The sequence below is a fragment of the Bos javanicus genome, chromosome 13 (assembly GCF_032452875.1).
Source record: "Bos javanicus breed banteng chromosome 13, ARS-OSU_banteng_1.0, whole genome shotgun sequence".
Classification (NCBI taxonomy): Eukaryota; Metazoa; Chordata; class Mammalia; order Artiodactyla; family Bovidae; genus Bos; species Bos javanicus.
Genome location: NC_083880.1, coordinates 43,084,202 through 43,107,954, shown reverse-complemented (window position 1 = coordinate 43,107,954; position 23,753 = coordinate 43,084,202). Strand labels below are relative to the sequence as shown.

Sequence of the window (23,753 nt, the reverse complement as noted above, 5' to 3'; positions counted from 1 at the left end):
TTGGAAAAACCATAGCCTTGACTAGATGGACCTTTGTTGACAAAGTAATGTCTCTGCTATTTAATATGCTGTCTAGGTTTGTCATAGCTTTTCTTCCAAGGAGCAAGTGTCTTTTAATTTCATGGCTGCAGTCACCATCTACAGTGATTTTGGAGCTTAGGAAAATAAACCAAATTCTGCTGGGCCAAATTTCCAACATCCCTTTCACCCCTGAATTGTTTTTCTCATCCAACTTGTGCCCGCTAACTTAACATTCATTTTCCTCTCTCTCGTTATTCATTTTATCTCTCTCTCTCTCTTCTCCCATTTTTGGTGTCACACTGGTCCTTCTGTGATGCATGGAAATCCTGGAAGCACACCTGTGACAAGGTGAAGGTTTAAAGTCATGTCAGTGGGACAACCCACATTACAAACTTCTACAACCAAAGGTGCCTTGGGCATCTCAGTCAAAGTTTCCTCCTCCTGCTTTCCCTCAAGTTCAATATAAACTAAAAACTTGTCTTTTCTAAAAAATGATTTTATTTCTGTGTTTACTTTTGGCTGCACTGGGTCTTTGTTGTTGTTTTCCGGCTTTTCTCTAGTTGCAGCGAGCAGGGCCTCCTCTCTAGTTGTGGGGCTTCTCGTTGCTGTGGCTTCTCTTGTTTCAGAGCGTGTGCTCTAGGACATATGGGCTCAGTGCTTGCAGCTCCCGGGCTCTAGAGCACAGGCTCAGTAGTTGTGGCACACGGGCTTAGCTGCTGTGCGACATGTGGGATCTTCCTGGATCGAACCCATGTCTCCTGCATTAGTAGGCGGATTCTTTACCGCTGAGCCAGCAGGGAAGCCCCAGACTGTCTATGAGATCATGTTTAGTATCAAGTGGATTCATATCCTTCACAATCCAGCCTTCAGGTCCATCGTGCCTCCATTCAGGGGTGGCAACCCCTCGCCAAGCAGGGCCCCCACATCCCTGAGCCAAGCCTTTGTGTGTGTGGTCAGCTGGCTGCCTGGCTTTGGGTTTTAGTTCTTTGTGACCCAGGCAGATCCTCACAGGATGCTGCAACCATCATCACAAAGCAATCGATCAAACCGATTACATGTTTCTAGAACACAAAGGAATGTGTTTTTGTAGGCTGGTTTGGGAACTTGTTGCTTTTGTTTCCATGAAGAAGTGTGTTCAAGTAAGAAGCCAAGTCTCCCATCTCAGGTCACAGTTCCCTTGTGATTAGAAACGTCCTTCAGCTTTATTGAGTCTCCCAGATTGGGCGGCCCTTGCTTTAGAGGCCTGTGAGCTGATCCTGGGGCCGCCTTCCAGGTGAGGCCCCTGGTTACAGGTGTGGGGGTGTGTCCTCCAGCCTTGCAGGTAACATTGCTCTGATCCGTGCTGTACGTGTCCGAAACGACGTCCTGCTCTTGGCCTGTTCTGAGAGCTCTGGCCAGTCTCCCAGGGAAGAGGCCACAGAGTCGGCTGGACCCAGCGCCCCGTGTTTTCCACCAGCTCCCCTCCCCTCCCCTCCTCCAGCTGCTCCCTGTGCTGCCCTTAGCCCCTGCTCAGTTGGCTCTTACACAGAACTGAATCCTATTTTCTGCTGTATACACTGTGAGCTTTTGGGGGGGGCCATATGGCTTGTGAAATCTTAGTTCCCCAACCAGGGGTTGAACCCAGGCCTTCCACAGTGAGAAAGCAGAGTCCTAACCACTGGACCACCAGGGAATTCCCCACTCTCTGCTTTTTTTTTTTTTAAAGAACCAAAGGACCCCTCTGAGTCTCCAAAAGAAAAAGTAAAAAAAAAAAAAAAAAGACTAACGATTAGACTCTTTGAAGGTAGCCTGTGATGATCTTTCTCCTATGGCTCAGTTAATTTCAATTTTTAAAACTACCCACATGTGTTCTGCATGGTGACTCATAGGCAGAAGGTCTGGCTCCCTTCTCCCAGTTTGTCCCTTTGTAGAAGTCTCCTCCAGGCCTTTGGAAGCATTAAGCCCAAGAAATGTTTATAGTGAACGCTTGACACATGTAAAATCCTACGTGATTAAACTTCACTCTCTGGTTTCTGTGTTTGGGAGGAGTGTACGAAATGAAACAAAAGAGAAGCTGTATCAGTCAGTCTGTGGCATCTTCACACTTGCTCTGCAAAAGTGCTGCCAGTACTACAGGTCCTTGTAAAGCTTGGTAAACTACGCAGCACCATGGATAGAAAAATGAATGACGCTGTAAATATTTATTTACCCAAGACGTGAGAAACAGTCAAGGTCATCTCTCCCCTTCTCTTCTAAGAGCAAAGTTGGGCCTCCTTCCTATTTAGGGCTCACGACCCCTTCCTGCCCCCATTCCCAGATATACTTCCTATGTCTGTTTCCTGAGCAACAGATTCAGGTCCTTCGGGGCCAGGACTTATGCTTCTGTTTGGGGTGTTGGCTTTTGCTTTTGGTGGGGTTACTGGTATCTTCAGTGCCCAGTGGAGAACCTAAGAGAGAATAATCAGTTTGAAAAATAAACAAAACAGGGCTTCCTTGGTGGCTCAGTGGTAAAGAATCTGCCTGCCAATGCAGGAGACACGGGTTTGATCCCTGGTCTGGGAAGAGCCCACATGCCATGAAGCAGCTGAGCCCAGGAACCACAGCTATGGAGCCCTGAAGCGACAACTGCTGATCCCATGCAGCTTAGAGCCCATGCTCCACGACAAGAGAACCCACCACCACGAGAAACCCACACACAGCTAGAGAGTAGCTCCTGCTCACTGCAACTAGAGGAAGACCCAGCACAGCCAAAAATAAATAAAAGAAGGGTAGATGGATGGAAGGAAGAAATGAAAGGGAAAGTGGACCAAGGGCCGACAGGACATTCCTCGTCTCTTTCATCCAGCGCCCTGTCTCCACCACAGCAGAATGAGCCTCCGGATCCGGTGAACACCGAGAAGCAAGGGGAATTTTCTCTGTGGATCGTGCAGAATGCAGAGGGGTATGCTACTGGCACACCCAGCTCAGAGGTCCGTTGCCAGTTCTCTTCTCTGAAGTTTGTGGTTCATGAGAACCGCACACCTGGAGACCAGCTGCTGGAAAGTGAGAGTCTATATGAAGAAGGAGATGTGTGTATGAGAGAGAGACTTGTCACGAGCCTCTCCACCTTTATTTGTGGTTTTGAGACATTAGGCTTCTAGGAGGCTCCCTGTTTAGATTGGACCAACTTCAGACATATTTGCATTCAAGCTGCCAGAGATCACGAGACTTTTGATGCCAGCATAACATGAGCTTAGCTGTCAATGCCACATGGTACTCACACTGAGAAAAGAGGAAAAACAAAGTCTGCGGGGTCTGGAAGCCTTTTCCAGGCCGTCATGGAAAGGACAGTCAGTGCTGCAGGGTGGAGAAGCAGGCAGCCTGCTGGCACTCCCGCAGTCAGCACAGCTGCTCACAACATGGGCCAGTGAGCTCTGCGATGGGAGCCGGGCTTAGGCTCACTTTCCTGAATAAAGGAACTCAAACGCTTAACTCAAAGGTTATCATGTGGGTTCTGCGATGTCACTGAACACACACATATCCTTAGATGCTCAGTCTGTCTTGTATTTCACTTTACACAAATGGATTCATACTATACTTCAATAAGGTTGGCAGCTTTTTTTCATTGGCCGTTGTAATTTTTAGATTAGTGGTAAACCATGTAAACCATATCCGACTCAATGGACATGCGTTTGAGTAAGCTCTGGGAGTTGGTGATAGACAGGGAAGCCTGGTGTGCTGCAGTCCATGGGGTCACAAATAGTCGGACACAAAACGACTGAGCAACTGAACTGAACTGATGTAACTCTAATTCACCTTAACAGTCACAGTGCATAAGCATTAAGTGAATGTGCAAATTTATTCTACAGCTTCTCCGCTGCTGAGGTCTTTCACTATGACATGCATTGTGGCACTAATCATTGCCACTCGTCTGCTTACGACACATATGAGGGTTCCTTCAGGTACATTTGCCAAAATAGAAATGCTAGGGGGAAGGCATAATCAGATGAAGGTAGTCAAAAAAGGACAACTTCTAGGACTTCCCTGGTGGCACAGTGGGTAGAATCCTCCTGCCAATGCAGGAGACACAGGTTCAGTCCCTGGTCCAGGAAGATCTCACATGCCATGGTGCAACTAGGCACCACAACTACTGAGCCTGTGCTCTAGAGCCCATGAGCTTCAGCTACTGAGTCTATGCCCTGCAACTACTGAAGCCTGCATGCCAAGAGCCTATGCTCCACAACGAGAGAAGCCACTGCAGTGAGGATCCCGTGGACCGAAACCATAGAGTAGCCCCCACTTGCTGCAACTAGAGAAAGCCATTGCAAAGCGATGAAGACCCAGTGCAGCCAAAAATAACTTTTTTAAAAAAAGGACAAACTTCCTGTTACAAGATAAATAAGTGCTAGAGATGTAACACACATGATAAATATAACACTGCTATACATTGTATAAAAGTTGTTTAAAAAGTAAATTGAGTTCTCATCACAAGGAAAACATTGTTTTCTATTTCTTTCATGTTGATCTATATGAGATGATCCACGTTCAGTAAGTCTGAGGTGGTCATCATTTCACTGTGTGTTGTACACCTTAAACTCATATAGTGCTGTATGTCAATTACAATGCAACTAGAAGAAAACAAAAAAGAAAGTAGAGCTACTGTACAATTGTGGTATAAGCACTTTTAGCAATATGATCTAACAGCTTTCCAAAACACACGTACCAATTTATACCCGTGTTGGCCGTCCGAGTTGCCATTTGCCCAACATCCATTTTCATTTTTGTTAAGATGATGGTACTTAACGGTATCATTTCATTGAAGTGTGTACTCACTAATGTGCATTTCCATCATCACTACTTTGGACAGGTTGGACAGGAAAGGACCAACCTTTCATGTCATGGGACATTTGAGGTTTCCTCTTTTGTAAATTTCTTGTTCATAGTCTTTGCCTGCTTTATTTTTGGGGGGAGGGGGGTGTTAATCTTCTTCTGAATGATTTATAAAATATCTTACATAGTTTGATCAGTAGTCGTTTGTTATCTTTATCACAAATATCTTCTCCAAACCTGTCAGCTGCACATTGGGCTGTTTTTTTTTTTTTTTTTTTTTTAAGTAGAGTTGATTTACAATGTTAATTTCTGCTGTACAGCAAAGTGACTCCATTTGTATATATATTGTTTTTCAGACTCTTTTCCATTATGGTTTATCACAAGATGTTGAATATAGTTCCTTATGTGCACATTGAATTTTAAAATGTAAACTGAGAGGTGTTCTGAGTGGATTACTCCTGAAATAGGTGGTCCTACCTCAAAGTCAGAAGAGAATTGTTTACATGGTTGTAAGATGTGTGCATGTGCTTCAGTCATATCCAATTCTTTGAAACTGTATGGACTGTAGCCTGCCAGGCTCCTCTGTCCATGGCATTCTCCAGGCAAGAATACTGGAGTGGGTTACCATGCCCTCCTCCAGGGAATCTTCCTGACCCAGGGATCGAACCCACGTCTCTATGTCTTCTGTATCAGCAGGCAGGTTCTTTACCACTGACATCACCAAGGAAGAGGTTTACACATCAACAAAGCCACAGTCATATATACAACAAAGTACAGTCATGCATACAACTTTAATATTTGAGAAGCACATCATTGTTTTCAAGGCAACGTCTCATCACCGAATTTTGGCTTCATGAAAACATCTGAAACTAACTGGCCTTATATTCTCATCCGTGAGATTTGGTGGTTGATCATTATATCCTTTCAATGATCAAAGTATGACCTTGATCCCTCTCCTACAGCCGGGAAGACCCAGGCTCAGAGGGCCGAGATGTGTCTTCAGCCAGTCCTATGGAGGTGTCTATGCTCATCAGTTACATCTCAGTAAAGTGGGGGGCAGCTACAGGAAGCCCTGGAATGTTAGCCATCTGATCCCTTGGGCAGGGTCTCTCCACACGCGGGGGTATGGAGACCAGCACCAGGAGAGGAGCGGCTGGAAAAGGGGTGAGGGAGACACACGTCCAGGACTGGCCAAGACCCAGCGGAGGTGACAGCAGCCCCTCTGGCTCTCCCTGGATGAAGCCAACCCTGTGCTTCTGCCCGCCCCCAAAAAGAAAAGGGCCATGTGCACAAAAGGATGGACTCACCCCGACCAATTTTATTGAGCAGTGAATGCAGGAACCAGACTCTGCCCCTGGTGTCCCACATGTGGAAACGTTAGCAGCTTTCACAGACAGAGGCAAGTTCCTGTTGCAAAGATGAGGGCAGAACCTGGCGCTTTTTTGTGTCTGTGTGTGATTAGTGCACACGGATACACTGATTGACCCAGAACACATATCTACACCTGCAGCAAATGGGAGTGGCTCTTATCTCCTCGTATGAGGAAGCACCATCCTAACAGCCTGAGCAGTGGAGCAGAAAATACCCACAGCTGCCAGCACAGAACTTTCCACCACGTATGGGCCCCACCCATGTAGCCCTGCCAAGAGGCGCCCCTGGTCGTGAGCACAGCTGGCGTGACCTTGACCCACCAGGCTCATTCTTCCCCCCACAGTCTCTGGAGGAACCTGGTGAGGTCAACATTTCTGGAGACACTGGCTTGAGGCCTGACCCACAAGAGAGTTCACAAGGGGTACTTTCTCCATTGCCCCCCAAACCATATAGACCTCAACTACTTATACAAACGTCCTCTAGTTTAACCCCTGAGATTTTAAATTATGATACAGAATCTTAAGCAGACAGATGCAGTTTGAACATACTATGTCATGTCACCTCATGGTTTATAATGTAGAATTACTTGCTTCTTTCTATTACTAAAAACAGACTGTGCAACACTTTCTCACCCTGACTGGATGACAAGTCTGATTCCTGGCCAGCTCACAGCACCAGGGCAGTGCCTGAAGCTCAGATGTTCCTTAAGTGTCCACAAAAAATGCATGAATCCACGCTCGACCTGGCAGAGGGTGATGCCAACTGCAGAGCTTCAGGAAATTAGCAAAACTTGGGGTGGGCAAAGAATTCATTTAGCAGCTGTAGAAAGATGAAAAACAGTCTCTAAAGAGTTTCCCAGCAGTGCTTCACGTTGGAAATCACTAACCCAGGAAGGATGTGCTAAGACGCCTTCCTGTTACCTGTTGCTTTACAGACTTGTTAACGAAACCTAAGTGCTACAGCGCATGTGTCTAAAAGCTTTCATCACCAGCATACACTTTTTGAAAGAGCTGAGACCTCAGACTGGAGAAAAACTTCTTAAGAAACACTGTGGGAATAGGAAGCCTGATACTTCCCCACTGAGACCTGTATAAAGCCCCCTGAGCGATGGGCACACCTGGGCACAGGTGATTCTCACAAGGTGCCAACAGTGGCTCCAGAAAAAAGCACCCAAGGGGGCAGGCTGTCCCCAAAGCGCCGTCCTGGGCCTGGCCGGGACCCACTCCCAGGGGCCCGCCCCCTACAGTGCAGGCTCCTCCCTTTGCACATCCAGGGCCACCCGGCACTGAAGGAATCAGGGGTGGTGCCTCCCAGGTGTGTGTAAACGGAATCAGAGCCCTGGCCCCCCAGCCCCACCTGGCCCCCCCATGTTTCTGGAGAGTCTGTCCTGAAAATCCCTCCGAGGAAGGTCATGAAGAGAGAAACCAGCACGGCTGGGAGGAAGTTGGAGCCAGCTGGACTGAAGTCCAGGGAGGGCCAGCCCCAGGCCTTTCCCAGGGCCTTAGAAATATCCGCCAAGGGTCTGCACAGAAGACGAAACAGGATGGTCCGGAGGGACTCGGGGTGCTGCTCCCACAGCAGCACCACAGTTTCTGACGTCGAGGGCAGAAAGCCCCCGTCGGCCCTGAGTCACTGGCTGCCTGGACCTCGCGCCTGAAGCTCAGTTGTAGGAGAGGAAGTCGATGAGCCGGGGAGGGATGTCCAGTCTGGCAATCTTCTCCAGCCCCCTGACGCCAGCCGCCCGCCTCAGGCTCACCCTGCAGAGCTGAGACAGGCTAAGAGGGGTCTCTGCAGAAAGGGACAGAATGTACGTGAGTCAGCTTGAGGAAGGAGTGCAGCATCCTTCAGCGTAACAAGAGCCAGGACAGAACTGCAGACACCTCCCCTGTCCTGCAAAGATGATGAGCCCTGTGTACCCTCTCCGGAAGGCGGCCAGGAAGGACAGCCAGGGACTGGGACCCAGGACAGAAGATCAGGAAATAGAATTCAGCTGATGGCCCCTGGGGTTTCATCTTGTGGGCTTTGGGTTTTGGGGGGATTTTTTTTTGGCTTTTGTGATTTTTTTTTTTTTTTGGCGCCATAATGTTATAACTGAGCACATGGATTCGTCAGCAAAGCACAAATCTGCAGCCAGTAGGCTTGTTTGTCAAACTTCCAGACAGATGAGGATTGGGCAAGGGTTCAGGCAGCCAGTGCTGGCTGCCCACCCCTGCAGTTCCAAGCCCCAGGGGCTCTGCTCTGGAGCACTGCAGCCACAGGGACCCATGAAGAACTGACCCACAGGACAAAGGGTCAGGACCGCAGGCCTGAAGATGAAGCCTGGAGCTACAGCTCATGAGGGACACACACCAGGGCCAAAGAAGGAACATGCCTGGAGGCCCCTGACCATTGGGCCATAGGAACGTGTACAGAGCAGAGCCTGGCCCCAACGGCTGCCTTTAGGACCATGAGTGTTTGATCAAAATATCCATATATATTAACCAAAGAGAGTATTCTCTACTTAAGAAATGTTAGGAAAGAAAAACCTCTTTGAAAGAAAAATGAATTACTGGTGACATTCCTTTTCCCAGTTACTTCCTCCTAAATTATTTAGATGCAGCAAGAGAAAACACCTTCTAGAAAATGTTTTCTGGACAGATGTAGATAGTATTTGCCTCTCAATCCATGATGGATTTTGGTTGGGTCAGGTTGGCAAAATGTTTAATCAATGGGGTTTTTTTTTTTTTCCAATTGGTATTTGAAAGCCTCTTGTGACTGCAATTCCATGTAAACTCTTAAAAATGTGTCCCCAGAGACGAGGCCTTTTCTTAGCTGGTGGTTTGTCCTGTCAGCTGAAGATTCCGGCCTGTATCTGCATCATCGCAGGGACCCGTCTGAATAAAGGGATGACTGATCATGATCATCCCAGAGGCTCCCACAAGTGGTCCCCACAACCCCAGCGCGCGCATACGCGGCGCCAGGAGCCACTGCGCACACACTCACTCTCATAGTGCTCCAGGCACCTGGCGGGGGCACTGCTGGCCCACGTGTAGTCCGACGGCTTCCGCCCCCGGTTGTCGCGCGCGTAGATGTTGCCTCCAAACTGGATGAGCATCTCGATGAGGTCCACGTTCTTCACCTTGGCTGCGTGGTGCAGTGCCGTCTCGTGGAGCTTCGCCGCATTCACGTTTGCCCCTGTAGGGGTCAGGAGTAGGGTCAAAAATCTCCAAGGAACACGGGACATGAAAGCATCAGCCCCTTCCCAGAAACAGAGTCAATCTCTGCAGCAGCAGGCGGCGCAGGTGGAAACGCTGTTGTGCTGAGCCCGGGGCTGGGGTGGAGGGGTTGGGGGGGCGACAAAGACTACGCACCCGCATTGAGCAGCACTTTGACGCAGTCCAGATGCTCGCGGGCGCATGCAACGTGCAGAGGGGTCCCAAAGTGGCAGTCGTGCGCTTCCAGGTTGGCCCCAACATCAATCAGAAGCCTCACACACTCGGAACTTCCTTAAAAGAAACAGAAGCAGAGGGAAAAGCCTTGTGTATTTGAAGTAACAGGCGTGGCTGGAGCGAGCTTGGCGGCAGCAGGAGACAGGGGATGTGGGCTGCAACCCATGGGAGCATAGGGTGGGCGTCCTTCCCTGGGGAGCTCGCCCACCATCCCCCAAAGCCCTCCAGGCAAGGGGACAAGGGGAGAGCTGCACGGATCTATACCCAGCACTGGGAGAACACAAAGTTTGGGTCACCAGCTGTGAACACAAAGCTCCCCGGCCCTGGTGGAGAGAAGGGTCTCCCCACCTCTGGTTGTTCCCCAAGCTGTATCTGAAACACAAAGCTGCCTGGATGAACTTCCCTAAACTTTCCTACCTCAGGGGTTCCCTGGCCCCTCCCAGCTGACACCTTTCTGGCCTCTTTCCTGGCTTTTCTCCAGCATCTTTAACTCAAGTTTGGGGTTGAGCTTAGGTGGGGCTCCATCCATCCCAGACTCCATCCTCTCTCATTTCTTGATCACACCTGCTCCCCCTCCACCACCAGGCTGTGGCCATTTTCATGTGGACTTGTCCCCCATGACCAGGTCCTCTCCATTCCCCAGCCAGCATCCTCCTCACCCTGAGCCGACCTGGACCTTGGCTGTCCTCTCCCCTACATCAAATCTAACCACCCTCTGCCTGAGCTCTCCTGTGTGTATGTGCAATGCACACACTAACTTCTGCTTGGTTTTCTCTTCTTAATCTGTCCCTTGTCCCTTGTCCATCCTATTGGCAGGACGCTGCCAGTGAACCTAAGATGAGTGAAGGAATAAAAACACTTCTCTTCCCCATGCTGTGCATGGATGGGTGGCTGCTAAACAAATCTTTCAAAAATGTGTTCCTAGCATTCAGCATCCGCTCAAAAACCTTCAGAGCTGCCTGAAGCAGTCCCCATTGACAAAGGTGACTCGGCAGTGGGATTCGGGGTGCAGGCAGCAGAGACAGGGGAGCCATAGGAGAGCCCAGGTCCCAACAAGCACAGCGAGCCAGAGCATTGCACCTGCCAAAGCCCAAGACAGGCGTGCAAACTTTGCTCTAAACAGTGGAATCCAAACTGCCTAGTCTAGCCTCTCAAATATTTCTGGCCCACTGGTCTCACCCTAAATTTCCAGTTCTGCCTGTCATAGCTCCTCTCCTGGGTGTGTCTGACCCAGTGAGACTGGAGCAGCCGTGTCCTCCCACCCTCTGAAATCCAGCGGCAGCTGAAAACCACAAGCGCCCAGCTCCTCTGAGAGCATCTGCCTCGAGGATGCCTCTGGGCCTCCTCTTCCTGCCAGATCAGGAACTCTCAGGGCAGCCCATGAGGTGAGTGGCTGCAGGGGGCACCTGACTCCTGGGTGAGCATCTGAAAGATGCTGACTGACTAGAACCCTGCCTTCAGTCCAGGCGAGCACTGCATCTCCAGGAGGAAAAGCACCGGACTCCACAGCTTCACCAGCCATCGGACAGCCTCCCTGGCATCTAGGCCTCTGCCAACTCACCGCTCATGCAGGCCTCGTGCAGCGGGGATGCTGTGTACAGGGGTGGGTTGACCTTGGCCCCGTAGGAGAGCAGGAGCTTCACGCACTCGACACTGCCTGAGGCACAGGCATCACAGAGCGGGGTGCTGCCATCGATGTTGCGAGCATCCACCTGGAGGGAGGGTAACAAGCATCAGAGGGTGAAGGAGAGGGTGCCGGCCACTCACGCTCTGATGCATGTTCATCTCTGCAAAGACACTGCGTGGTTCTCCTGAGTCCTTAGGTTTTCTACTACGTATCTTCCCTAGTGGTTCAGAAGGTCAAGAGTCTGCCTGCAATGCAAGAGACCTGGGTTCAATCCCTGGGTTAGGAAAGTCCCCTGGAGAAGGGAATGGCAACCCACTCTAGTATTCCTGGAGAATCCCATGTACGGAGGAGCCTGGCGGGCTACAGTCCATGGGGTCGCAAAAGTTGGACACGACTGAGTGAAGAACACCATTACGTACATGGTGAGGCACTGTCCCAGGCGAGTGCGTTCACAGACCTCAGGGCGTGCCTACGGGAGCCTAAGTACAGCCAGCAAGCGATTTGGGCTTTTCTTTCAACTCAGCCTCATTCCTGCCACCACCCCAACACCTCATTAGCACAGGCAGGGTAGGAAAACCGGCTTTAACTCGAGCCGCATCTAGGAGGAGTGCCCCAAACTGTCTAACCATGCCTCTTCTAGCTGGAAAATCACAGAGCAGGAAAAGGCAACTCCCCAAACTGGCAGATTCTGCTTAGAATTTGTCCAAATTCAGCTGTTATTTGGATTCACGCTGAAGCTTGTTCCATTTCCTCTGGAACTGCTGTCATAGCCAAATTCTGGGAAGAGTGAGCAGTGCACAGCCTTCCCTTCTCCCTCACCTTCCCCCATTGCTGTCCCGTGGGAGCCAAGCCAGCTCCTACCAGCCTGCCCAGCCTGCTGGTAAAGACCCAGCAATTCCGCCAGCCCAATACCCGGTACGGCTGTGAGTCCTTAACTAGGGAAAGCAGCGAGTCAGTCTTGCTTTTGTTCCTTTCTACTTGGCCTTTCCAAAGCTGGTTTGCCAGCATCCCACATAATCATCCTGCTCTCTGCACCCAAATGGCTCCTGCAGCCAAGGCCCCACCAGCCCCATAGGCAGCTGGCCTCTGAAAGGTGCACAGCCTGGCTCATCTGCAGAGCTGGCCACCACTTTGCTAAAACCCCTTCTCTTCCACTGCTAGTGACCTCCCAACAGCCAGTCCAAAGGCTTCCTCACAATCTCAGGGTGTGGTTGCCATAGGGATCGGCCCCCTCTACAGCCCATTCTGGTTTCCTCCTTCTTTCCTTCTCAGCCTTCTGCAGTGGTTTCCTTTCTTTCTGTGTGCTCACAGCACACAGAATGCTATTCCCAAGCCTCTTTTCCTCTAGAGCTTGTCCTGCCATTCCGGGGGGAGGCGGGGGGTCTGTGCTACAGGGTGGCTTACCTGGGCCCCAGCGGCCAGCAGCAGCTGCACGCACTGCACCTGGCCCTGCAGACTGGCTGCATGCAGGGGCGTGATGGAGTCCACTGTGACCTGATTGACGCAGGCCCCACTCTCTATCAGCTGCTGCAGCTGTCGGGTCTCCCCCCGCTGGGCCGCCTCGTGCACAGGGGTGCGCTCCACCCAGAAACCTGGAAAGGAAAACAGGTAATGCTAAGACCATGCCACTTCTGTCCAGGTCAAATGAACACATGTATGACCCCAGGACCCTTTATGAAACCTAAGCCACTGTATACACGAAAGTGTAATTGGTCCAGATACCCCTATTCAAAATCCTTGAGTGATATCCACTGCCTATGGGCAGAGCCCAAGTCTTTGGGGAGGCACCTCCTTGACTCCTCTCCTACCACTGACCCCCACAAGCCTGATCTCCAGCCCCACTGCTGGCTCATCATGGTTCCCTGCCCTGGTACACCTGTGTCTCTGCATACATTCTCTCTGCTTGAGAAGCCCACCTTTGCCCCTACCTAGCCATCCATTCTGCAATCTCCTTAGTTTAGATGTTATGCCGTCCATGTGGACCCATTTGAAACATCTCTTTCTCCAGGAAACACATCTTCCACAACCCTCGCACTTATATACTCATAACATGGCATTTACACTTCCCTTATCCTTGCTTGGGAGAGCCTTCAAAGGCAAAAAATTAAAAGAAAGCCTTCTTTTAATTCAGTTTTATCAGATTCCTCAGGATTTCCTACAGTAAATCATGTCATCTGTATTGAGAGGTAGCTTTGCTTCTCCCTCTCTAATCCGGATGCCTTTTCTTTTTCTTGCCTAATTGCTTTGGCTTGAATGTGCAGCTGCACATTGAACAGAAGTACCAAAAGACACCTCCTGCCTTATTCCTGGTCCTGGGGCAAAATCTTTGTCCTCCAGTTGTTAAGACTCCATGCTCCAACTGTAGAGGATGTAGGTTTGATCCCTGTTTGGGAAACTAAGATCCAGCATGCTGTGCAGTGTGGCCAAAAATAGCTTTGTCCTTCACCACAAAAGCTGTGGGTTTTCATGGATGTCCTTTTTCAGGTCAAGGATATTCTCTTCTATTTCTAGTTTTTTGAGTGTTTTTATCATGAGAGGGTGTTGGATTTGTCAAGTACTTTATCTGGAGCTATGGCAATGATCATGCTGGCTATTTTTTCTTAATTATATCAAAATGGTGTAATACATTAATTGATTTTTAGATGTTCAACCAACTGTGTGTTCTTGGGATAAATTCCACTTGGTCATGGTGTATAATCTTTTTATAAGATAGAGTTGGTTCACACATATTTTGAGGATTTGAGGGTCTATGTTCATAAGAGTCACTTTTCTTGTGATTGGTGTATTTGTCTGGTTTGGGGGTCAAAGTAATACTGGCCTCAGAGAACAAATTGGGAAGTATTCCTCCCTTTAAATTTTGGAAGAGTTTATGAAGAACTGGTATTAAATCTTTAAATATTAGGTCAAATTCATCTGTGAAGACATCTGGGTCTGGGCTTTCTTTAAGTTTTTTATTTAGAATTTTTTTTTTTTTTGAGTTAGTTTTGGCAGTTTGAAGTTTGCCTCTTTTTAGGAACTTGTGTACTTCATCTATGTTATCTAATTTGTTGGCATACAGTTTGTTATGGACTGAACTGTGTCCCCAAAATCCATATGTTGAAGCCCTAACTTCTAACACCTCAGAATGCGATGGTATTTGGAGACATAATTATAGAAGTCATTAAGTTAAAGCAGGCTTATTAGTGTGGGCCCTAATCCAGTATGACTGGTGCCCTTAGAAGAAAAGGAGGTTAGGACACACAGACACCAGGGATCTGGGTGAATGAAGCAAAGACCACATGAGGACATAGCAAGAAGGCAGGCATCTGCAAGCACAGGAACAGACCTCAGGAGATGTGAGCCCCACAAATGCAGAATCCAAGCTTGGGGAACTTTGTACTTACTTGACCCCAGAAGGAGACCCCAGTATGTCTCCCAGTTGGAATGAGTGGCCACCTGAGTGCCTGTCTTTGGAGGGGGTAGGTAGTGGAAAGTGGCTGTGGATCACTTTCAGGTCAATCTCAGGGGAGCAGACTGAGCAGCTGCAACCCTCAGAAGAGAAGAGCAGGGGGGGCCTGGGTCTTGCAGGAAGGAGGAAAGTGCAGCTCAGGAAGATGGGTGCAGGGGAGACCCGAGCATCCACTGAGCAGCCTGTGCAAGTAGACACAGCTTCCCCCACCATGGAGCACAAAGATGGAAGGACGTGACAGTGAGCAAGCAGTTCACAGTCATGGGCAGGGGGTGAACAACCAATTCAAAACCACAGGATGACTGCAGTACTGAAGGAACAGGTCAAGTTACAGGAAATTAGAAGCAAGATGACCCATGTCCAGGGTGTCCAGGACTTGTCGGGAAGGCATCATGGAGGAGGTGGGGCTATGGCCAGCCTGCCGGGCGTCACCTGCTGGCTCTATTCCCAGTGCCTGGCACCGTGTGAGGCCCGGCAAAGGCGCTCATGACTTGCTTGTTGAGTGAATAAGGGACGAATGAATGGGAGGAATTACTAATATGAATTCTAAAGCCTAGACATAAAATTTTTTAAAGAAAATCTAATTGTATCTCTTTCTGACCAGTCTACAGAGGAAGTGCAGCTTACTGGGAACCATATTTTCTAATGAATAAACAACGGCTACATTTGTCTTAGCAGCAGCTGAGGGCAGAGATCAGAAGCAGCAGATATGATTACAAAGGAGAGAATTTATGTGGGCCTCAGTCAACAGTGAAAGGCACCGATGGGAAGGGGGACCATATATATCAGAATAAAGAATGCCTACAACTCAACAACATAAATAACCTGTTAAAAAAAGTAACAAGGGACTGAGGTATTTCTCTAAAGATATACAGGTGGTCAACAGGCACATGAAAAGATGCTCACCACAACTGTCAGAGACATGCAAATCAAAACCACAATGAGATACCACCACACACCCATTAAGATGGCTACTATCAAAAGAACAGAAAATAGATGTTGGCAAAGATGTGGAGAAATTGGAACCTTTATGCACTGTTCGTGGGAAAGCAAAGTGGTGCAGGCACTTTGGACAGGAGTACTGCAGTTCCTCAAAAATTAAAACAGAACTACCAGACAATCCAGCAATTTTTCTCCAAAGAAACTGCAAACACTAACTCGACAAGATATAGAATCCACGTTCACTGCAGCATCATTTACAATAGCATGATACAGAAAGTACCTGAGTGCCCATGGAGGATGAATGGATAAAGAAGATATGATATATACACACCATGAATATTATTCAGCCTTAAAAAGGAAAGAGATGCTGACACAGGCTGCAACATAAATGAACCTTGAAGACATGACACTCAGTGAAATAAGCAAGTCACAAAAAGACAAATACTGTATGATTCCACTTACATGAAGTTCCCAGAGTCAAAGTCATAGAGACATAAAATAGAATAGTGGCTGCTGGGGGGAAAGGGGAAGGGGAACAATGGGGAGGTGAACAGGTGCACAGTTTCCATGTTATAAGATGAAAAATCTAGAACTCTGTTATATCAAAATGTGCATGTAGTTCATACTACTGAACTGCACAATGAAAACTGACCATCTTCACCATTTCTATGGGTTTTTTTAGCCAGAGTGAAAACTTTAAAAATTCTTTTTTAAGGGAGTAACAAAGATGGAGGAGGCCCCAGGAGTGGGGGAGGTGTTAACCACAGCTAGTACCAACCACAGGGTGTCATCAAGAGGGGACAGCTTTATAGCAGGGGGGAGGTGGAGGGGAGTGGCAGTTTCAGTGGTCTCTGAAGACCCCTGGAAGCAAAGGGGAGGGGAGAGTGACCCTAGAGATAAAGAACACAGGGTGCCTTGTGGCTGAAAGGAAGTGCAGCTGCAAGAAGGCGCACTGGCCGGCAGTGGGAAGCTCGGCAGCCCCCACCCCTCCCCCTCCACCACTGCATGCCCTCCCTCACCAGAGTGAGAAGGTTGGGTGGGTTGGAATATACTTTTCAACCTTAAAGCAAAGAGCCTGCAGGGAAGAGAGGCAGGAAGATGCCATGCTAGTGGACCCACTGAGCTCAGGCTGTTTCCAGCCCTGTGCCTGGACCCCATGTATGACCAGGTGCCCCCACCCTTGGACCACTCCCCTGGGAGAGGGTCAGTCAGTCAGTTCAGTTGCTCAGTCATGTCCGACCTTTTGCGACCCCATGGACTGCAGCACGCCAGGCCTCCCTGTCCATCACCAACTCCCAGAGCTTGCTCAAACTCATGTCCGTCACATCAGTGATGCCATCCAACCATCTCATCCTCTGTCATCCCCTTCGCCTCCCACATTCACTCTTTCCCAGCATCAGGGTCTTTTCCAATGAGTCGTTTCTTCACATCAGGTGGCCAGAGTACTGGAGAGGGGCCACCCTGGAAACCTCAGACCCTCCCTCTGGGATGAGACTTCCCCTGAATCCCAGCCCTGCCACATAATCGGTCTCCTGGCTCCCCATTCCCATCAACCCCCTCCCTCCTATCACACCTGCTCTGGTCTTCCCCTCCCCACTTCCCACTTAGAACTTAGCACTCCCCACTTAGCATTAGCAGCTAAGTCATCAGTGGGTCATGGGGGAGCCTGCTTCAGACCCTTGCACTTGTCTCTGGAATAATCCACATAATCCACATGCCTTTGCACGCCAGGAATACAGACCCTCCAGGATGGAGCCCCAGCCCCTTTTTCCAGGCTCCCCCCACCCGCCCACATCCTCCCATCTCACCACTCCCCCACACACAGCCTTGTCGCCAATCGCACGGAGCCTCAGGTAGCTGACAGAGGGTCCAGGTGTACTGTGCCCCATTCAGCCCCACTACCCCTCCCCACTGAGGCTGGGTCTAAGCTCCTCGAGGGAGCTTCTGGCATGTGGCCCCCTACCCGCGCCTCCTTTAGGCCGCCCCTGTGCACACACCTGCCCCTGACTCCCCTCCTCCCCTTCCACAAGCATCTTCATGGCAGGACCTCAGCCACCCACCTTCCATTCCATCACCACACTGACACACAGGTATCAAACACACACATTCTCTCCAGGAGCCTGTTCTACTGGCCAGACTGAACTTGTCCCACTGCAGCAGGGTCGGTCCCCTACTGCCAGAGTACACCCCTCGACCGGCCCGTCACAGGCCTGCCCAGCCCGAACACTGACCTGGGCCACGCCTGTGGCCTCGCCCACTCAAGCCATGCCACATGCCAGGGCATCAGTCAGATGGGAGTCTGTTGCAAGACAGCCAAGGCCACAGTGCCCGGAAGACACTGCCTGCCTCCTCTACACACTGCCCAGGGGTGGCTGTTCGAGACCCTCCACCCAAATAGCCAGCAGTCTGGCCAGGCGGAAACCTCTGGGAGCTGGAGTCAGCACGGGGAAGCAGCAAATCAGAATAGGTTTTTCCTTTTGTTTGTTTGTTTATTTGTTTGTTTTTCCTTTTTCTTCAGAGAGCCAATTTACCAGTATCCTGCTTAGTCATCCAGAGCCCGGAATCCAGCTCTTTGAGCCCAAACAGCAGCTCTCAGCCACAGGCCAGCCAACCCTCCCAGAGAGCCTGTCCCTCCGGCGGGCATGGCCTGCCCGGCCTCTGGCCCATGTGCAGAGCAGAGCTACCATCGGCCCTACCCGACTGTCCAGAGCCCTGCCCCTGTGCTGACCCTGACTCTGACCCTGACCACTCCTCCCCAGCCAGGCAGCCCCTCCACACAGCAGCTTCATTGTAACAAAGAGTGTTTTCCAAAGGCCATAGAGAACACCTCCATCACAAGCGGATCCAACAGCTCAGCATCCACCAGGCACCCTTCAGTGTTACTTGGGCCAGTATCTGGCTCCAAGTCTATCATGAAGGGCAGCCCGGGGCCCTCACTGCAGAGATTGAAATAAGCCTTCTCCCCAAATATCCCGGTAAATATTCTTGAAATGATGACAGGTAAGCTTTCCCTTACCCCATGCACAGCTGCAGGGCACCTTTATGGGGATGTAGCCAGGGTGAGCGGTCACTGAAGCCGCAGTGGAGCTGGCGTTCCGAGGCCCGCTCTCAGCGGACTCTCTGGAAAGTCAGGTGACCCCAGTGACTTGTCCCCCAGAGTCCCAGAAGGTCAAGGATTTGTGGGTACAAAGAAAAGATGAATTGAAGAGCTAAAAGGACTTAGAAATCATGGCAAACTGTACCCACCCATCTAATAGTAAAGGAGTGAAAAAAAAAAAAAAAAACAGGGCCAAAGACCCATAAGGACAGAGAGACCAGTGCCTGAGAATGGCAAACCTCTCCATGAGATGCTTTAGGGACCAAAGCCACATGCATGCTGATAGCTGGGCACTATTAAATGCTTGATCATGACCACCCATCTTACAGTGCTGTCCGAATTCAAGTTCAGTGTGCTTGAAACTACCAGTCACCCTGACTCTAAGGGAAGATAGAAATCTTCATTTTTATACATATTAATAGAAACCCTTATTTAGCACTTGGGGCTGAGTATTTTGCTGCTTTTGAAGAGATTTTTTGAGCAAGGTCTTTTTTCAGTGTTTTCATGATCAATACCCCAAATACTGTTTGTTGGTAAACTTGAGGTCAAGCGGCACACGATGTGGTTTTTAAAATGTGTTAAATTGGGTAAAACTTTTAAAGAGAAAAGGTTTACCTTTCTACAGGAATAAGACAGTCAAAGCTTAGTTAAGAGGGAAAAAGAAAGTGAAAGCGAAAAAGTGAAAGCAAAAGAGACAAGTGGGAAGAGGTTATGGAAGCAGTGGAAGACAGCCAGGGCAAGGGAGGGAAAGAGCTTCTTAAACACATTTTATGAGAAACGCCCAAATCAGATGCTTGCCCTCCCTCCACAACCTTCCTGACTGCTCATCCAATAATCTGCCGCCCCAACCCCTCCCCTACAGGGCTTAGGACCCAGGGGTGTGAGCTGGGGAGGACGGTTATACCAAAAAATCAAAACTCCTTTGTACTGCTGTAGTTGGCAGCCACTCCTGGCCACAGTGAGTGCCCAGAACACCAACTGGTATTAAAATCAACCTAATTTCCTTCAAACATTTTCATTAGTAGTGTAATGCACGGCCCAGAGGATTCTCCTCTAACTAGACACTTCTAGAATGCAGCCTTCTCTAAGGCAGAAACAAGACGTGCAATTTGAGAAGATTTTTAAGGAAGTTGATCTCCCAGCCAGGGCACCAATTATCTAGATCTCTCAAAGTACTTTCACTACAATTCTTATTTTAGAAAATGAAATCCCGGAATTCCCTGGCAGTCCAGTAGCTAGGTCTCAGTGTTCTCACTGCCAGGGCCCCGGGTTCAACCCCTGGTTGGGGAACTAGGATCCCACAGCCATCCAGCAAGGCCAAAAAAAAAAAAGAGAGAAAGAGAAAAAACAAACAAACAAAACCCATCGGATTCTGCAGACTCAACAGAAGGATGAACTTGGAGACTCGAATGGGGATGCAGATTGACCTACCACCCTGATCATGGACACCCGGAGGCAAAGACGTTTCTCAGAGCCTGAAAGTGACATCATGCAGAGGTGATGAATGGTAATGGTGCTCCCCCGCCCCCTGAGAACCTGCAGCAGACAACACGCATCCATCCCAGTCACAAACCCACCCAGCACTACACATCGATTATAGATGATCTTATCTGACAGAAGAGACATGAGCCTTGTAACATAAAACAGGCAAAACCAAAAAGAACTGCTTGCATTAAAACCTCAGCGTTGGGGACTCCCTTGGTGGTCCAGTGGCTAAGACTCTGCGCTCCTAATGCAGGGGGTCCCGGGTTCAATCCCTGGTCAGGCAACTAGACCACATATGCTGCAACTGAAGAATCTGCTTGCCACCCCAAGACCCAGCTCAGCCAAATAAATAAATATTAAAAAAAAAAACAAAACCCCTCAGCTTTGTGACTTCCTGGCTGTGCAAACTGTTTCACCTCTAACTTATAGATAATGATGAGTGTCCTGCAGCTATTGCAAGGCTCGTAGTCAGCACCCGGCACACAGCCGAGCAGCTCAGTGGCTCTCACCATGGTCCCAGGGTGTCTTGGTCCCAGGGCTGCCTCCCCCTTTCTCTCTCCGTGCCACCTTCCCAACACCCCAGAGGCTGAGGATAAGCCAAGAACCCTTTCATCTTCTGCCAGCCTCTAGATTCCAAGTCAGAAGCCCGTGAGTACAGATGCTGAAATCAGGAGTCACTTTTTCCAACTTTGCAGACAGACAATGAATTACATTTGCTAAGGAACAAACACTGGATTCACTTTAGGATGCGACTTGCCCTAAATTCTTGGTTCTTATTGGTAAACCCATATTATAGGACTGCTGCCTTTACTTCTGTGAAGTATTACAGGGTTATATTAAAGCTACCCGGTTTGGTTAGAGTATACTACACACATAGAATTTGAGATTAGAACGCTAACATGAGTTAAAGTTCCTACGATGGTCCTCTGCTTCTGCTGGGATGGCAGCGCTGTTTTGGATTCAACACATTGAGTTTATTCATTTGTGTTGAGAATAAAAATGTCAGCAGGATGAAATGTATTTTGGAAGAAATACATGACACAAAACACTGGCGAAGTCAAAAATAACCATGAACCCCAGAAACTGTGCATCCTCCATTAGTTTAGAATGTTATTGTTGTTCAGTCACTCAGTCGTGTCTGACTCTTTGCAACCACATGGACTGCAGCATCCCAGTCTTCCCTGTCCTTCACTATCTCCCAGAGTTTCCTCAAATTCATGTCCACAGAGTCAGTGATTCTGTCTACCCATCTCATCCTCTGTTGCCCCGTTCTGCTCCTGCCCCTAATCTTTCCCAGCAACAGGGTCTTTTCCAATGAGTTGAGTCTTCCTATCAGGTGGCCAAAATATTGGAGCTTCAGCATCAGTCCTTCCAATGAATATTCAGAGTTGATTATCCTCTAAAAGATACATTCCTTAAACTGTACAAAAAAAATACCCAGGAGTGATGCAGTGCTATTGAACCTTGTTGTTTTTGTTGTTTGGTCACTAAGTCATGCCTGACTCTTGTGACCCAATGGACTGTAGCCCACCAAGTTCCCCTGTCCATGGAATTTTCCAGGCAATACTGGAAGTGATTGCCATTTCCTCCTCCAGGGTATCTTCCCCACCCAGGAATGGAACCTGCATTTCCTACATTTCAGGAGGATTCTTTACCACTGAGCCACCAGGGAAGCCACTGAACCTTGTACATGAACAAAAATACTAAAATGTGTTTAAATAGGTGTCCGTGGTCAGCTGCTCATTGCCTGTTTCATTGAACCAACCAAACACAGCTCACACTGGCAGGGTCAAAGTCCTGTGCTTGCCTAGGATGAGAATGCCAAGTAAAAACAGAGATGCTTATTAAATGACTTTGATCTTGTTGAAGGTGGCTGTTTTGCAACATCATTAAAATATCTTTGCTTTGCTAGGACTGCAATTCCTCTTAAGCTAAATTTACCCTTAAGGCTTCTCACTTTTATTCGCACTACATTTTTTATGAGCATAAAAAGTACTGTATAGATTTTCTTCTTTCCAGGCTTTCAAAGTGTTTTCACTGCTCATGTCATTTGCCCTAGAATTACTCGGTAGGCAGGGAGGCTTGCTTCGCCTGAGAATGGCCCTTTGCCCTAGCATCCATTTTATTCTAGGGAAGGCTCAACGAAGAATCAAGGTCGCACGTCTCACACGGGCACACACTCCTTCCTGACCGGATTCCTGGTGTCTCAGTAGGATGCTAACGACCCCGCGCACGACCCTCCCACTGGGTGCCTGGAAGGCAGTCTGCTCCAACCCTGGTACCAGGGCTGCCCTACCAGTGGTCCCACGCGGGCGCTTCCTAGGTTCTCCTCGGAACTTGGCAGTGACCATGCACAGCCCCGCATCCTCCCCAAGTTGCTGGGCGCTCGGGGGGTGGGGGGTGGGGGGTAGGGGGGAGGTCTGCGGTTCTGAAGTCACAAGGATGACCAGCCCTGCAACGCGCGGGCCGACGGGGGAACCTGGAACGGGACGCAGAAACCCCGTCTGAGCTGCACGGCACCCCCGGACCTGCTCCTTTAACAGCACGGCCCTCCGAACCGATCCAGTCCCCGCCAGCCGCCCCTGGCCACCCCTCAGAGCAGGACGCGTCCCCGCTGGGGGCGAATGTCATCAGATGCAGCTCTCGGTCCCCGGAGCCGGCCCGTGCCCCCCGCGCCTCGCACGTACCCACGTCGCCCAGGAAGCTGCCGTCCGAGGCGCGAGGCTCCATGATACTGGCTCCCGCGCCCCGGTCCACGGCTCCGCCACTCGCACCGCCGCGGGAACCTGGGCCGGGAACGCGCCGCCCTTTGGGCGGGGCCGTTCGGCGTCGCCCCGCGTCCGGCCGAGGTGGCTTAGAGCCGGGAGTTGTAGTTCCCCGCCCCGCCAGTGCGGCTCCCGGGCGGGCCCCGGGCCAGAGCCACACTGCGGCCACTTGAGTCCAACTCCGCGGTCGCCGCCTCGGGCTTTTCTGGACGAACGTATGTTCGTGTGCAAAATATTTGTTCGTGTGCAAACCGTGCCATGTGTTCATATACAGAAGGGATCAGTGTGCAAACCTATACAGGTGTCCTGAAAAACACGTGTCCAGGTGCAATGTATGTCCACATGCAAAATATGCCCGTTTGTCCATGTGCATATCGCGTCCCTGTCGGTGTGCAAAACGTGTCTGTGTGCAAAGCGTTTCCACATGTCCAAGAGTCCACGGGCAAAACCTGCCTCCGTGAGCAAAATATGTCTGTGCTTGCAAATTGCGCCCACATGTCCATGTGCAGAACATGTCCTTGTGTCCCTGTGTAAAAAGTGTCCAGCTGCCACAAATCACTACCTTCCTTTGCATTGATCTAGCTAGGCAAAGCTCATCCCACGCCCCCACATGCTTTCATTTTGAAGACGTATTTCCTACCAGAGCTGGCATGCTCCTGCTTCTTTCATCTTTCCAGAGAAATCATATATTCCAAATTGTTCACATCACACAGACACCATGCTTTTTGAAATCTCCTAACAGAAATGAAGGACCTGTTTACAGATTCCAAGTAGGCAATTG

At 49.7% G+C, this 23,753-nt stretch overlaps 1 protein-coding gene across 3 annotated transcripts in view; it reads right to left on the bottom strand.

Annotated features, from left to right (window-relative positions):
• Window positions 1-23,255, bottom strand: part of ASB13 (ankyrin repeat and SOCS box containing 13) — a 300,312-nt gene extending 277,057 nt beyond the window's left edge. The window contains exons 1-6 of one of the 3 annotated variants that reach the window (XR_009740322.1): window positions 22,895-23,255; window positions 12,640-12,827; window positions 11,170-11,320; window positions 9,531-9,665; window positions 9,163-9,354; window positions 6,944-7,968 (exon numbers count right to left, since the gene is read on the bottom strand). Coding sequence is in view for 2 of the 3 variants with exons in the window: in XM_061436472.1 (XP_061292456.1) it covers window positions 7,841-7,968; window positions 9,163-9,354; window positions 9,531-9,665; window positions 11,170-11,320; window positions 12,640-12,827; window positions 22,895-23,240 (1,140 nt within the window). In the remaining variant the exon portion in view is untranslated. Of the gene's footprint in view, window positions 1-5,581; window positions 7,969-9,162; window positions 9,355-9,530; window positions 9,666-11,169; window positions 11,321-12,639; window positions 12,828-22,894 lie in introns of those variants that run through there. The other 2 variants (XM_061436472.1, XM_061436474.1) reach the window with 2 other exon arrangements.
• Between the last annotated feature and the right edge of the window lie 498 nt (window positions 23,256-23,753).